We start from the raw sequence: 15,766 nt of genomic DNA on the forward strand, positions 1-15,766 counted from the left end.
CCCAGAGCCAACACCCCCAGCCAGAGCCCTCACCCCGCACACACACCCCAACCCTCTGCCCCAGCCCTGAGTCCCCTCCCACACTCCAAACCCCTCGGCCCCACCCCCGCCACTCATCACCTACATATTGATGCACATAATAAGGTTCACTCCACAAATGGATATAAAAAATTAGAGGGAACATTGTTTATGACCTAAATTTGCAGCCATGGATAGCGTTCACTTTAGTGTTTTGAAGGACCAAAAGGCAGAAGTAACTGAATAACAAAAGTATGCTATTTATTATTAAATACAGCGACACTTGTGAATACCTGGAGGGTAGTCAGTGTTGAAGGACTTAAAAAATCGTTAAGGGATAATCCCAGTATTTATATATCATTTAGCCTGCCGTCCTTATTGGAAAAATAATAATGGGGAACAGATCTTATGGAGTTTGAGGTTTTACAAATCTCTCAAACTGCTTGGGTTCTACAGACTAGCATGTCTTTTCACTTTTTCCCCACTGTAATTTAAAATAGTGTGCCCTAAGGGTGATTACATTAAAAAAAAAAAAACACTAGCTAACGGGTCGCATATGATATGTATTGTGGAATAAATAAATCTCTCCCCACCTTACCTTCCTAAAAATCTAGCCTAGCAATAGCAGCAGTAACTTGTTTAAATTTATAATCACATGCACACTGTGGGTTTGAAAATTTGACTTAAGTATTGCATTCCGGATACACTTATGGGAAAGGGAGGGCTAGAGGCAGGGAGAAAAGAAGGGAGCAGGTAGTGAAAACATGCAGTAAATTATTGTATGATTCTTGGTTCATTCATTTTAACACTCACAACAACAGTAAAGGCTCTGCAGGCACCCCATCCAAGGCTGAATATATTTTAAAAATGACTTTGTGAAATAAAGGACACGTGCAAAATGCTTTTTGTGCCATGTACTGTACTGTGTACACACAGGAGAAATTGCTCAAATGCATGCTTTTTATTTTCTTTGTTTTGTTTGTAAACAATACAAGCAATGTGCCTCACTCCCACAGATGTTAAGGGATGAGTTTTTCATATGTGCCTACATGACTTAGGAGTACAACTCCCATTTACTTTCAATGGGAGTTGTGCTCCTGAATCACTTTGATGCTATTGAAAAGTTCCACTCAAAGTTACTAAAAAAATGGAGTTCTATAGTATATCTATTTAGTAGATCACCAAAGGGTTATTGTGGTCCAGTGGATACAGAAGGACAAAAAGTCAGTAAACCTGGGATTCAGTTTTTGGCATTGCCACTGACTTGCTGTGTCACCTTGAGCAAGTCACTTCATCTGACTGTGTCTCAGTTTCTCTGTCTATAAAATGGGAACAACTCCTCTCCACTTTTTGTAAGGGACTTGGATCTAAGCATGAAAAGTGCTAAGTGGTTACTATAATTTTTCCTATAGACTGAAGGTTTCTGCCTAGCAATCTGTATAGTTTGTTAGCAGGGGAAGGAATGTAGCCCCCACATTAACAGTGCTAACTCTTTGCCATAGTCAGCTACATTTTACATATAGCTGTGAAGATCACCATAAACTGTTACGTTCATCTGTGGTGGGATTTTCTGAATGAGAAAAGTTGGTCAAGGACACTAACGATATTTGTTTACTCTACTTGTGATCATTGTGTCTGTGGTTTGTGTTTTTAACAGTATACAGAAATAATACAGTATACGGACTACCAGCATTAATAAACCATCAGCACAAACTGATGAAGTAAAATTAAGAATAAATGTGGGTTGCCCCAGTTTACAACACATCACATAATATCTGTCTTTTGTTCTAAATAGATTTATATATGAAAATTCTTAATAGTTTAATCTGTATTTCACTAAGGATTTCAAGCAAGGAATGCCCTTCTGCAGTCAAACCTTTCTCAGACTCAGCTGGCTACCATTTGGTAAGTTTACTCACTGATTGATGAGAGGCTTACACAATTGTGGTAGGGAATGTAGTCTGCTCTCTGCCATCAAGAAGTGTTAAAGGACAAGGTCCATTTAAAAATCATACACTATAAAACCCAGTAAACTTTATTTACCCATTTTGCTCATAATTTATTAAAACTGCACTGTTTTAAATGTCCAGTTTGCAATTTATTATTTATACTGGACTATGTAAATCAGCAAAGTCAGTTTTGCTTTCTGGTTCAATGCTTCATTATTTGGATTGTAAACACTGAAGAAGAGGGTTTATTTGTTGAGAAACAACAGTTTCAGGTAAAAATAAGTTCTCATTAGAATGTCAAAACAAACAAACCCCAGAGATTTTTTCAAAACGTGTCAATTTAAATTTGAACCTAAATTTACATTAAAAAAAAGAACCATAAGTGTTCCTTCAGTCCATTAGTGGTTTGTGACAGTTGTACGCATATAGTTGTACATTGCAGTTGATTAAAGCTTGTTGTTATGGTGGTGGAAACAATTACAATCTTCTGAAGACTTTGAACTCCTGTACGTTTTGGGCTGGATCTTGCCTTTCAACACAGCTGTGAGTAAGGGGTGATATATAAACTTCACCTTCTCGCAGGAGTCCACAGAAGCTTTGTGGATTAGGTTAGCATTAGACAATCCACTGAAGCTTCCCTCTCTGCTTCTCCTTCGTCCAGGAGGTAGTCATTTGCTTCTGGTCTGCATCAGTAGCAAATTGTAGTATGCCTCACAGTTGTGTGGTGCATAATGGGGGTGCAGTGAAAGTGCTATTAGCCTCCTCTTTGGTGTGGAGAATTCAGAGCAGCTGTAGCCATGTAGCATCCAAGTAGGTCCTATTCGCAGGTACGCAGTCCATGTCACAATTTATCCCAAAGTCAGTAATTATCAATCTTTTATTTTAGTATTAAAGAGAGAGTCATTTTTAACATCGCCCATAGGTGGAGCTGGTCAGTAAACAGAAGAAAAATCACCTTTTTATCAACTTTGTTTCTGATTTTTGTTGGATTTCCCCCCATTAACGCTTTGTGGCCAGCTCTGCAGGACTGTTTCTGCCTGCCCCATCACACTCTTCTTTAAGGAAGGCTCCTTGCCTGCATCTCTGTGGACAGCCACATGTTCCTTTCCTTCGCTCTTCAGCAATGTTTCATGTAGGAGTATGGCAGTGATACTAGTGTATATGCTGCCTACCCATTAAAGCAGGATGATGGGGACTGGGAGTATTTGATTCTGCACCTGCCAGCTGCAGGGAGCTCTGAAGCAGCTCACCTTTGCCCCACAGCATTATCAGCTGAACTGTCTGGTGTTGAGAGAGAATCCTAGGCTAGGGGTCACAAGGGAGGAAGGAGCCCTGTATGAAGATCCCTTTTGTAGTATCAGGGCATACATTTAGATAATGCTTTATATCCTGAGAAAAGAACTGAGGCAGAGTAAAATGGGTGTTGTGATCTTGAGAGTGGCTTGAGCATGGAACAGGGTTTTGTTTCCAGTTCTGCCGTTCACTTGTCATGTTACCTTGGGCAAGGCACTTTAGCCTTTCTCATCCTCATTTTCCCCACTTACTTACATACTGCATAGTGATGTTGACCTAATTAATGTTTGCAAAGTGCCTTTGCAATCATTTGACAATATATGCTGTATAAAAGCCAATTGTTATTTAAACTGTAAAATAAAATAAACTTTTCTTTCATCCACTATTGTTTTTACTAAGATGAGGGATTGTTTACCAGTTCACCCTACAAGGTCTACGCCTTAAGAAATTGTTCTATAATAACTCATTTCAGTTATCCCTTCCAAGTGATTTTCAATTGCACTGACAACGACATTCTCCCATTTTATGTAGGTCACTATCTGACGTTGATGGAGATGGACAGCTGAAAGCTGATGAGTTTGTGTTAGCCATGCATCTAACTGATATGGCCAAAGCTGGCCAGCCTCTGCCATTGACCCTGCCTCCTGAATTGGTACCTCCTCCTTTCAGGTAAAGTGCTCAGGACAGGGAGACATGACCTAAATATAGAGGTGTGTATATATATCTATATAAATAGAGGTAATATAAAGAATACTGAATAGCCTGAATTTAACTCCCCCAAAAATAACTTCTCTCCTAGAAGTGGAAAATATGCTGAAAATGTTAATGGAACTCTGCCATCTTGCCAGCGAATACAAGAAGAGGAGCCCCAGAAAAAACAGCCAGGTAAGAATGAGATTTTGAGTTTTGTGTTAGTGTATTACACTTTTCATTGAAGAATATTGCTTCTTTTAGAAACTAAAAAGGGGGTAAGGAAGTACAGCATTACTATTTCAGGAGCTGTACTCCTGTTACCTTGGACAGAGGGAAGATTGTCTTGATGCTGTCATTTAAGGGCAGTTAAGAAAACATCATGAATGTAAGCGTGAGGGGCTGTTTTTCAGGTGTAGGATGTATCAGTGACATTATTATTAATGAATGTCTTGGAAAGCTTCATGGTCGAAACGTAGGAACACCACTATGAAATTCCATGTAATTGAAAGTTACTGGTGCATGCCTTGTTTCCATATTAGTGCAGGATTTTGAACCTGAGGTAGCTTGATCTTGTCACAGTATCTGCAAGCAACTTGTAGCTTACCGTGGCCCATAGTATCAGACTCTCTTGTCTGACTGCTGCTGCCAGGAGGGAGTAATAGAGGCTCCCTCTTGGTGGCCGAGTATGGGCAAGGCTTATTTCCATTTTGGGAAGGTAATCCCAGAGGCCCCTAAACTATTCCCCCCACACTTTTTTTTTAAAAAAATTCCATGTTGCAGTTATTGACCCTGATGATGGTTGGTTTGCTGCTGTTTTAACAGTTTGGGTCTAAGAAAAATTAAAGGTAACCCGCCTTTTGAAAAACCCCTTATTTGTGCTGACATATGTGCTGTACAGTGAAGAATGGTTTAAAAAGATGAGCTGTGTAACTCTGCCATTTTCCTATCCAATGTCAGTGTCCAAGAAAGCAACCCTCCATTAGCTTGTAAAAATTTGTTTTTGTCCTGGACAGATAGAATCATTTTATGTCTATTAATGTTAAATTGTATTCTGCTTTAAACCATCAATCCTACCTAGCCACTGTTTTTTGTGGGAGGTCAAAAAGTTTTACCACAGAACATTTCTTTTTGATATCAGAAGTAATGAAATTTTGCTGTTGTGCCAAGCTGTGAAAATGATAAGAATGTCAGTGTTTGTGAAAAGAGGATAGATACTTAAAACTTCTTGATTTAAGGTGCTTAAATTATCCATGGTGCGATGTTTTGAGCTAGCCAATAAGAAAACATGGTAGGCATTAGCAGTGTAAGAGAGGAACTGCTTTGAACCATTGTTCTGTGTAAAACAGTGCTAACTTCTGTGCCTTATTTTAGTTACATTTGAGGACAAGAGAAAAGCAAACTATGAGAAAGGAAACGTGGAACTGGAGAAACGGCGTCAAGTCCTACTGGAGCAGCAGCAGAGAGAGGCGGAACGTAAGGCTCAGAAAGAAAGAGAAGAACAGGAGCGAAGAGAGAGGGAGCTGCAGGAGCAGGAGCGGAAAAAGCAGCTTGAACTGGAAAGGCAGTTGGAGAAACAACGAGAGCTGGAAAGACAAAGGGAGGAAGAGAGGAGAAAAGAAATAGAACGGCGGGAGGTTGTTTCCTTAATTTTATTTATTTTAATCCTTAAAGTACGCACCCACACTCAGTGAACACAGTTGGTAAAGTTATTCCCTTGTCCATTTGGGAACTTGTAATTTTTATGTGCCTTTGAACTTGCGTTACCTCTAGACAAGCAGTCTTGGTCTAGTAGTTTGAGCATAGAACTGGGAGCCAGGCATTCATTGAAACTTGGCTTGGGCATGCACTCCTTGTGTGACTATTGCAAGTCATTTTGGAGGGACACCATCATTTTTGTCTGAAATGTTGTGCCTACTATTGTTACAAATAACCCCTAAAGTGGATAAAACTCAGGTTCTCAAGACTCTTTCGTATTCTGGGCCATGTTTTCTTTTACAGTTCTCTTTTTAAACAAAAAAAACCCCAACAACTGTAACCCAAAACTAGGCTCGACTGAAGCTTGAAACTGACATTATTTTACTTTCGATCCTATAACAAATCTGGGTTTACTTGGTTTGTCCACAATCACATTTAAAATTGCATCCACTCTGTGACCAATCATGCTAAGGGCCTTCTGAGTCATTATTAGTTCCCAGCACTGTTCTCAGTTAGAGGCAAGACTATTAGAGTGAAACCAAATTCGTATCTGAATTATACATTACATTATACCCAATTATCTTTCTCCACAGTTGATTATTCTGGCAGTTTCCCTTCCAGTGGGAGTTGAGATGTTCAGAACCATGTAGGATAAGATCTTCCATTCTTGTGATCATATATGATATTTGAAATGTATAAGATTGTGCTTTAAGAGCAGAATTCTTATATGTTTTACTGCTGTGCTACTCACAAGTAGAACAGAATGGCAGATTACTTTGCACAAGAGTGTAAGCAAACCTGAACGTGCAAGGTCTAGGTCTAATTTAAGACCTGCCAGCCTTTGTAGTGTCCCCTTTAATGATATCATTTAGGATTCAAGGTGTTTTTATGTGGATTTTGTTCATTAAATGGCAAACTATATAGATATTGCTAAGTATGAAAATACATATATAGCTTTCATATGTCTGTACATTAAACACTCACTTTTTGTTAAACTGGAAATATTTAATTTTAGCTTAATTTAGCTACAGAATGTATGTGTAGATATCAACACTGTAAAAGTTCTAGTTTGCTTTAGAGTTTCTAAAGGGTATTGTAAGCTTACAGTGATATAACTTGTTATCTGCAGGCAGCAAAGCAGGAACTCGAGCGCCAGCGACGGCTGGAATGGGAGAGAATTCGACGCCAAGATCTTCTTAATCAGAGAAACAGGGAGCAAGAAGAAATTGTCAAGTTGACCTCTAAAAAGAAGAGCCTTAATCTTGAATTCGAAGCCCTGGTGAGGCACACATGATATTAAATATATTTGAGTGATATACAGTATTTTAAAACTGTACAAGAATCTTAAAATTCACATTAAAGTGCTAAGTACAACTTTTTCTTGATCAGGAAATTAACTTAGTATTGGCTCAGCAATCAAAGCAGGGTTTTTTCTAAGAATTGTTCTTAAGGTACCTTTAGGCAGAAATGATCTTTTCAGAGAAGTTTGATAGAGAAACTTTTTTTGTTGTTTTGTTTTTTTACAACATGTGGTTTCTGTAGAGTGACAAACATCAGCAGATCACAGGCAGACTGCAAGATGTTCGAAGCAGAAAACAAATTCAGAAAAGTGAGCTGGAGGCTCTAGATAAAAAATGTGATTTGGGAATTGTAGAAATCAAACAGCTACAACAACAACTTCAGGTATGTGATTTCCTGTTAAACCTACAGATCTTTTTCACTTCCCTTTAACAGTTGTGGTGGCATCAGTAGTGTGTCCTTATAGGAAAGATTTGTGCAATAGCATCAAGGGATTGAATGGTTAGGATGCAGAAAAGAAGACTAAGTAGAAATGGCCAGTGAATGTGGTTCCACAATGCCTATTAAAATTATTTATAACATTAGGGAAACCAATACGTACATTCATGATCATTGATATTAATTTTACAAGGCTAGAAGTGAGGTTTTGACCGTAATTTCAGTAGCATGTGCTAGTTTACCAGTGATTATATAGGAAGATATTTTGTGGGGTTCAATAAGATTCCTACCTGGTTTCTACCTCTTCATCTACATTTGATATTTCTAAAAAGAAGTAAAACTCCCACAGGTGTTTTCTTGCTCTCACCGTTCCAGTGAAGGTACTAGACCTGTGCAGCGCTCTGTCTACAATATCTCAAATGTTTTCAGATCACTGAATTAAGCAACGTGATGGAACATGTATGGAAGATGCAAGAGCTGATGTTCATCAAATCATTCCAACAATTAATCGATGGAATTCAAAAATCAACTCTATTTTTCATTGATTCATAAAAATTTGGCGGTGAGGGGGGATGTTAATTTTAAAATCCTAGGGTTTGACTATTAATGTGAAAAATTGTAAAACTGCTTTTGCATTATTTCATCTCACTTTTTTAAAAAAGATTTAAGCTCACCTGTTCCAAAACCACACAGTTGCAGTTAGTAATAATTGATATTTCTTCGTTGTGTATTGATCCTTCTCTTGTCTACACATGGGGTTAGCAGTGGTGCAGCTACACTGATTTCTAGCAATTGACTATTGGGGCAAATCCCTTGCAAGGTGTTAAAATTGATGAATGATTTCAAGTATTAGAAATTTCATATGCTAAAGTAAAGCACACGACATAATAACTTGTTTTTATTTTATTTATCAGAAACTGAAACCTATTAGTTGATGGCTAGTTTCAAAGAATGCTTGGATTTCTTTGGAAATTCACGTTCTACCATAATACACAAATGTTATGCTAATATGCTTTACATTTGTTATTTAAACTCTTTTAAATTTATGTGTTGAAGAATACTTAGTTTTTATATATATATGGTGATCATAGAATAGTAAGTTTTTTCCCTATTATGGGAAAAATTGTACCAATGCATTATCATACAGTTTACTTACTTTATGTGATATTAAAAAATTGTTTGTTTGTTTGTGGTTGGTGCCATATAAACAGATATTAACCTTTCTTAAAAATACATTGCTCCTCTTTCTTATATATCTATAGGAATATCAGAATAAACTAGTCCATTTAATTCCTGAAAAGCAGTTATTAAATGAGAGAATAAAACACATGCAGCTGGACAACACTCCTAGTAAGTGTCTTCAGATAAACTCTTTGCTCTGTATACTAGCTTTTCTTTACTCACTGGGAAGGCTACTGTCTGTGTCGTTATTAACCATTCCTTCATAGTTACCATAGATTCAGCAAGTCCCAACAAATATTCAGAACTGTTTGTTGTCCCTACTTTCTACCATTTCCTATATCTAACAAATGTGGGGAGAAATATGTTTTGATAAGAAAAGAAGGCTACAACTTTAAACATAGACAATACAGACTATAGTACAGGGAGGAATTATGGTCCTTGCTGCCCAGATTTTCCTTTTGCTTACAGTCGTGTAAAATCAGGAGTAACTCCATTTAAATCAAAGGAATTTATGGAAGTTGTACACTACTGTTAAGTGAGTGGCAAATGAGGGCCAAAGTGTCTGCCCTCAGGAGTTGCATCTAATCAGACTAATACAATATGAAGAGGAGATGTCATACGAACTTTATTATATGAGTTATGGTAGTGCCTGTATGCCTCAATCAAGGATCAAGGCCCAGTCGTGCTAGAAGCTGTATGAGAATGTACCACAAGAAGTGGTATAAGCAATTCGTTTCTGAAGTGGGAGTGAATGTAAATTTTAAAAAAGTGGTTATTGAAAAGTATGGTAATACAAATAGAAATCATTGTAAAAGTACATGATCTTTCCTATGCAGATACAGGAATCAGTTCAGTGAACAAGAAATTCCTAGAAAAGGAAAAATTATGCCAAAGACTTCGGGAGCAATTAAATGCCCTAGAAAAGGAAACTGCTTCCAAACTCTCTGAAATGGATACATTTAACAGTCAGCTCAAGGTACATGCATTCTGTAAATATATTGTCTTTAGTAATAAGCAATGTTTTCCTCCTCATCCAGTCACCAAACTTTTATTTGCTGTCCCCCTATGCCATGTCTTTTCTGAAAGTCTGTGCCTATTTTATAATATCAGAATAAGCATTGCCAAACATCATCTAGCAAATGTGCAATTAGAAACTAATTCAAAACTGTCAAATGTATAATTAATGTTAACACCCCCTCTCCCTTGCTTACCACTCCTCTGCGTTCATCATGTTACAATGCCTTTCAAAGGCACGCTCATAGTTCACTCTTACTCAACACAGGTCCTAAAATACATAAAGTAAATGAGAGTTGAGGGCAGTGTTCCTTCTAATTTTTCCCACGCATGTGCGGAATTAATTTTGTTTTGGCACCAATATGGAGGTGATGTGTGACTGGCTGGGGGTGTGGGCTCTAGGGAGGGGCTCAGGGCTGGGGCAGAGTGTTGGGGTGCGGGGGGGGGGGTGAGGTGAGGTCTCCGTCTGGGGGTGTGGGCTCTGGGGTGGGGTGGGGATGAAGGGTTTGGGGTGCAGGATGCCCCGGGGCTATGGCGGGGAGAGAGAACTCCCCCCAGCTCACTCTCTCCATAGCAGCACGTGGGCTAGGTGGGAGAGGCGCCTCTCCCTGCCGTGGCAGCTCCAGGGCTGGACTGGGTTGGGGCCAGCTGTGGGGCACCTCTCTCCCAGCCACGGCAGGTCCAAGACAGGCTTGGTTGGGTCCAAGGGAGGGGTGCCCCTCCCCCAGCCATGGCAGGTCTGTCCGCAGTCTGGGCTGCTAGTGGTCCACAGCTTCTGGCTCGAAGCAGCAGACTGTCCATCACTGGTGGCCCGGAGGAGCAGCAGCAGCTGTGGGCTCCTTTCCGCTCATCCCATCCCCCCTCCCCCCATCTTCCCCGTCACTGGCAGGCAGCCGGTGGCTGCTGCCTGTGGGTGATGGAGGGTAGGGGCAGAGAGAAGAGCCCTCTACCAGACGGCTGAGAGGAGTGAGTAGGCAGGAGGGATTGGGGGGTGGGGAGGGGGCGAGGAGAAGCCCTGGGCTGGCAGGCCTAGAGGAGCACGGGGAAGGGGCTGGAGAGGAGAAGAGCCAGGGCTGCTGCTGCTGGGCTGCAGCACAAGTGAAGTGGAGCACCGGGCTGGGCCGGTGGGGTCCCTGCTGAGGGTGGGTCTGCTGCCATAATAAACCCAGTACTGTCTGGCCTGGAAGGGTTGGGGCCGGGGGAGGTGCGCGTCTCCCCGCCAGAGCCCTGAGTGAAACTTAGAGGGAACTTGGGTTGAGGTTGCTGAGCGCCTGCAGTTTCTGTCCCTATGGCAGTAAGGTTGTTTGGCTACCATTTTGCAGATTGTAAATGGAGTATCCTAATTGTTTAATTTGTATTGGAAGAAAATACTACATCTGCCAGCACAGCACATGGGATATTCACTTTTGGCAATAGACATGGATGCTTGTATTCCTTTAACTAGGAGACAGAATGTGCAGAGGGTAATTGAAGGAGGCTGTGTGGTTTATATATTGTCAGTTTATCAGACAGATGCGTACAACTTTCTGACAAGGGTGTTGTCACTGTGCTCTGTTTGCTGGCTTATTCATAGTGGCATTGATGTGAACTTTAGAATAAATTGTATGATTTCCCTTCTGGCTAAAGGAAGGACCACATTGCATCTGTTGAAGAGAGCTTAAGGGAAAAAACTCTCAGAACATTTTTTTTTAATAAAGAAAACATTACCCACAATATTGGTGCTTGCATTTGGAATCACATGTGTGCTGCATGGCTTGCTGGTTAGTGAGAGCAATTCAGTTATGTTCAGTGACTGCATCAACAATATAGTCTTCCCTACAATATATTTTTTAAAATCATTACAAAGTTTAATTGGCTTTTTATCTGCCTTATCTTGCAGTGTGAGAATATGGATGATTCTGTTCTTCAGTGCCTTTTGTCTCTGCTAAGCTGTCTCAACAACCTCTTCCTCTTACTTAAGGTTATTTTCTAATCTTTGGCTCTTTTGCTTTTAATTATTTCACGGTTTTTCTCTGTTTTCCCTTTCTTTTTGGATATATTATCTCTTTAGAACTCAACTGAAAATCTTTGTTTAAAAATAAAACTTTTCAAAAACAGAATGAATATTCTTTACTTTTCTGCTTGCTTTTAAATCCTTCTGCTATCCTAACAGCTTAAACTTACTTGCTTATAAAGCAAAGCCAGAAAATACTGATGTGTATCTTGTTTGTTAATGGACTGAAACATTAACAGATTCAATTAGCTTTATTACCTAGGTACTGCTTTTTCTTTTCAGGTAAGGTAATATCCACCAAAAAATTATCTTCCCATTTTGATAGAAACACTTAGTTTCTTCGTGTTCATTTGCCACTCCCCCCCCCCCCCCACTCTCTCACACACACACACACACACTCTCTCTCTGTCTCTCTGTCTCTGTCTCTCTCTCACTCACACTCACACACACACACACTCACTCACCTACACACACACACACCTGTCAGCTATGAGTCAATTCCGTGATTTATTTGGTCTGGGTTCAGAAGAGTCCTGAAATTACATCAGTGCCCGGGTTAACTAGGGTAGCCAACTTTCTGATTGCAGAAAAACGAACACTCCTACCCTACCCTGCCCTGCCCCTTCTCTGAGGTCCCACCCCGCTCACTCCATCCCCTCTTCCCTGCCTTGCTCACTCTTCCCCACCCTCATCCATTTTCACCAGGCTAGGGTGGGGGAGGGGGAGGACTCTGGCTGGTGGTACAGGCTCTGGGGTGGGGTTGGGGATGAGGGATTTGGGGTGTGGGAGAGGTCTCAGGGCTGGGGCTGGGGGTTGGAGTGCAGGGCGGATGAGGGCTCCGGCTGGGGATGAGGGATCTGGTGTGGGACCAGGAATGAGGGGTTTGGGGTGCAAGAGGCGGCTCTGGGCTGGGGCCGAGGAGTATGGCGTGCAGGAGGGGGCTCACGGCTGGGCCAGGGAGTTGGAGTGCAGGCTCTGGGAGGGAGTTTGGATGCAAGGGGGGGGGTTCAGAGCTGAGGCAGGGGATTGGGGTGCAGGAGAGGGTGAGGGCTTCAGATGGGGGTGCAGGCTCTGGGCTGGGACTGGGAATGGGGTGTTTGGGGTGCAGGAGAGGGCTCTGGGCTGGGGCAGGAGGTTGGGGTATGGGAGGGGTTGTGGGCTCTGGGAGGCAGTTTAGGTGTGGAAGGGGTCTCAGGGCTGGGGCAGGGGGTTGGGGCGTGGGAAGGGACTTGGGGTGCAGGCTCCTGCTGGATGGTGCTTACCTCAGGTGGCTCCCAGAAGCGACCAGCATGTCCAGCTCCTAGGCAGAGAGGCCAGGGGGCTCTGCACGCTGCCCGTGCCTGCAGGCACCACTCCTGCAGCTCCCATTGGCTGTGGTTCCCAGCCAGTGGGAGCTGCAGAGTCAGCACTCAGGGTAGGGGCAGCGTGCAGAGTCTCCCTGATTGCCCCTATGCCTAGGGGCCACAGGGACATGCCAGCCGCTTCCGGGAGCTGCGTGGAGCCAGGGCAGGCAGGGAGCCTGCCTTAGCCCTGCTGCGCCGCTGACAAGACTTTTAACAGCCCGGTCAGCAGTGCTGACCTGAGCTGCCAGGGTCCCTTTTCTACTCGGCATTCTAGTCGAAAACTGGATGCCTGGCAACCCTAAGGTTAATCTGCATGATTCTGTAATATGATTCTGCCAAACCACCGGGTTTAATTTAGTAATACAGCTTTCATAGCTCTTCTCCTTAACGCAATGGAAATTCTATGCTGTGGTCACATCTATGCTGTGGTCATTTGCTTATTGTATTTCAGCCAACCATCCATTTTAAATTTTGTATCCTTCCCTTTCTTTGTAAATTACTCTCTGAATTGTTTAATGGACCATTCGATTTTGGAACAAAATGATATTTTTCACAGTGATCCTCAAACTGTTTAAAATGTGAAGAAAAATTGTTCCCCACCTATGTCTGTGCAATTCTATGGAATAATTTGCCTGTTATAGGTAATGAGGATTAGTTTGTTGCTGCAGATACTCACTATCCAATGGAGGTTTTATTGTATTATCTTTTTCATATTACATTATATAGACAATTAGACTTCTTACGAAATGTCAGGTTTTGCAATGGGAATGCACCATTCCTAATTGCTCTCTTTTGATAAATAATCTGATAGGAAAGTCTGTGTTCTACCTATTCATCAGTATGTGTATGTAATACAATGTGATTCTTAAAAAAGATTAACTGTAGTGTCCTACAAATATATTAATGACCTGCTAAAGTGTATACTAGATCATTATTGCTGATACGTTTCTTTTTGTAAATTTAATTACCCAAGAAATTTTAAATGATCTGGTGCGAAAAAGTTCATTATAAAAAGACATGAGGGAATTAGAAAATGAGGGAATGGGAATGTGTTACATTTTAAACAAAATATTGTTAAAAGCTTTAAAAGACATAGGACCATATGTAGCCAGAAGCTAGTATCTGGGTGTTTATGGTTTCCAACAGTGATAAAACTATTGCATTATTTTCACCAGTGCATCAGATTCCAATTTGGGCCTGTTATCCAAAGCTCCATACCAATTATTTCAACCTTTGGTTTGAGCGTAGTTAGAGGAAATGTTGTGGTCTGAACTTTACTTTGCACATGACTATGTTATGTCTTAGTTGTTGGATTGATTTGTTATTTTTTAAAAAATTTCTTTGAATCATAATTATAGAAAAGATGATATATTTCACCCATAATTAACAAATTTCTATATATATTTTTCTTCTTTTTGTAACGACCTTCTGTTAAATTAAGCAGTGGCTAATAAAGGAAATACTAAAACATAGTGAAGGGAAGCCTCCATCTTAAGGGATGTATACCCAAAATTTCCAGTACTGTTTTGTGTTACTTGTGGTTTAAAGGCTATCTCCACCAGGCAACTGTTTAGAGATCATTTGAAGACACACTTCACTGTACTTCTAGTCCTTAGATGACCCAGTGTTTAAGTACTTAATTTAAAATTCCCACTCTTTTTCCCTCCATCATATTTGCAGTCTCCAGCAGAGGAATGACTAAACGATGCACTTTGCAAGTATAAACGGCACAAGAGTTTGCAGATCTGCCAGCTATTTTTATATGCTCCTGTTTAACTCTGTTCTTTCGAATGAGTCAACATCCATTATTAACTTTAAGATTGTCCTGTCCATTTGTATTGGATCACAAAGCATTAAAATGCTTAGTTACTTTCCTAGAAAAATGGATTTGCCTGTCAGTCCTTTGATATACTTCATTGTGTTTCCTCATTAGGAACTGAGAGAAAGCTACAACACACAGCACTTAGCCCTTGAGCAACTTCACAGGATCAAACAAGAGAAAATAAGAGCTGTAGAAAGAAAAAGAGCTGAGCTTGCACAAAAAAAGCGACTGGAGGATGAGGCTGCAAGGTAACATGGTTGAAAATCATAAAACACTGATACTGTAGTTTTTAAAACAGGATATTGCATTGGTGAGCTTAAGATGTTGATACCAGTAGACATAAAATCTAACTGATTAAAATATACATCCTAACTAAGAGAGCAGCACTACATGAACTAGCCTTCTGAATTTTTACATGGAATACAAGGATTTCTGAAGTTCTGAATTTCCTTCCCCTTAGTATGTAGGAACCAGTCTGTTACCCTTTTTAATATGACAAATCTATTTGATGAAAGTGTTGTTCTCAAAGATTGATGTGTCAACCTGAGAATCCATTTTTGTAATTGGGCTTTTTAATCTCTTCTCCAATACACAGCTTCCATGCATTTAAGATTACTTAATCACATTTTCTACCTTGTTTTGCTGTCATTGTACATCTTCTCCCTCCACTTAAAAAGCGCTTCCTACTAAATGAACAAATGTAGTTTAGTTGCCAGTCATTCATACTCTGACAGTGTAATATTCATAGTCCCTGAATATTTATGGAAATTGGACGAACATTGTGACTGCCTAACTTCGATATGATGATCTTGAAAACCAGGTGAATGTCCGCAAGTTACTAGTTTTAAGGGTAAGAGACTAAATTAATCCTTAGTTTCCTCTTTGCATTTCAATCCCTGATCTTATGTTGGTTTCTTGCCTGATGAGCGAGAAAACGTTCATGTTTACCTATGTGGAAAAGGATCCTTTCTTTTGTCCGTAAATGATCTTGTTTTTGCTCCTACGTTATTTTGTATCAGCTCTTTCC

General features: G+C 40.6%; 1 protein-coding gene across 6 annotated transcripts in view; it reads left to right on the forward strand.

The window, feature by feature from the left end:
* ITSN2 (intersectin 2) overlaps positions 1–15,766 on the forward strand; it is a 126,518-nt gene that overhangs the window by 45,466 nt on the left and 65,286 nt on the right. For 5 of the 6 annotated variants that reach the window (XM_074947500.1, XM_074947502.1, XM_074947503.1 and 2 more), the window contains exons 9-18: positions 1,860–1,923; positions 3,792–3,929; positions 4,060–4,145; positions 5,325–5,587; positions 6,778–6,927; positions 7,191–7,331; positions 8,648–8,735; positions 9,404–9,543; positions 11,461–11,541; positions 14,851–14,987. In XM_074947500.1, coding sequence (XP_074803601.1) covers positions 1,860–1,923; positions 3,792–3,929; positions 4,060–4,145; positions 5,325–5,587; positions 6,778–6,927; positions 7,191–7,331; positions 8,648–8,735; positions 9,404–9,543; positions 11,461–11,541; positions 14,851–14,987 — 1,288 coding nt within the window. The remainder of the gene's footprint in view (positions 1–1,859; positions 1,924–3,791; positions 3,930–4,059; positions 4,146–5,324; positions 5,588–6,777; positions 6,928–7,190; positions 7,332–8,647; positions 8,736–9,403; positions 9,544–11,460; positions 11,542–14,850; positions 14,988–15,766) is intronic. The other variant, XM_074947504.1, reaches the window with a different exon arrangement.

Source organism: Natator depressus, chromosome 3, assembly GCF_965152275.1.
Source record: "Natator depressus isolate rNatDep1 chromosome 3, rNatDep2.hap1, whole genome shotgun sequence".
In the NCBI taxonomy this organism is placed as follows: Eukaryota; Metazoa; Chordata; order Testudines; family Cheloniidae; genus Natator; species Natator depressus.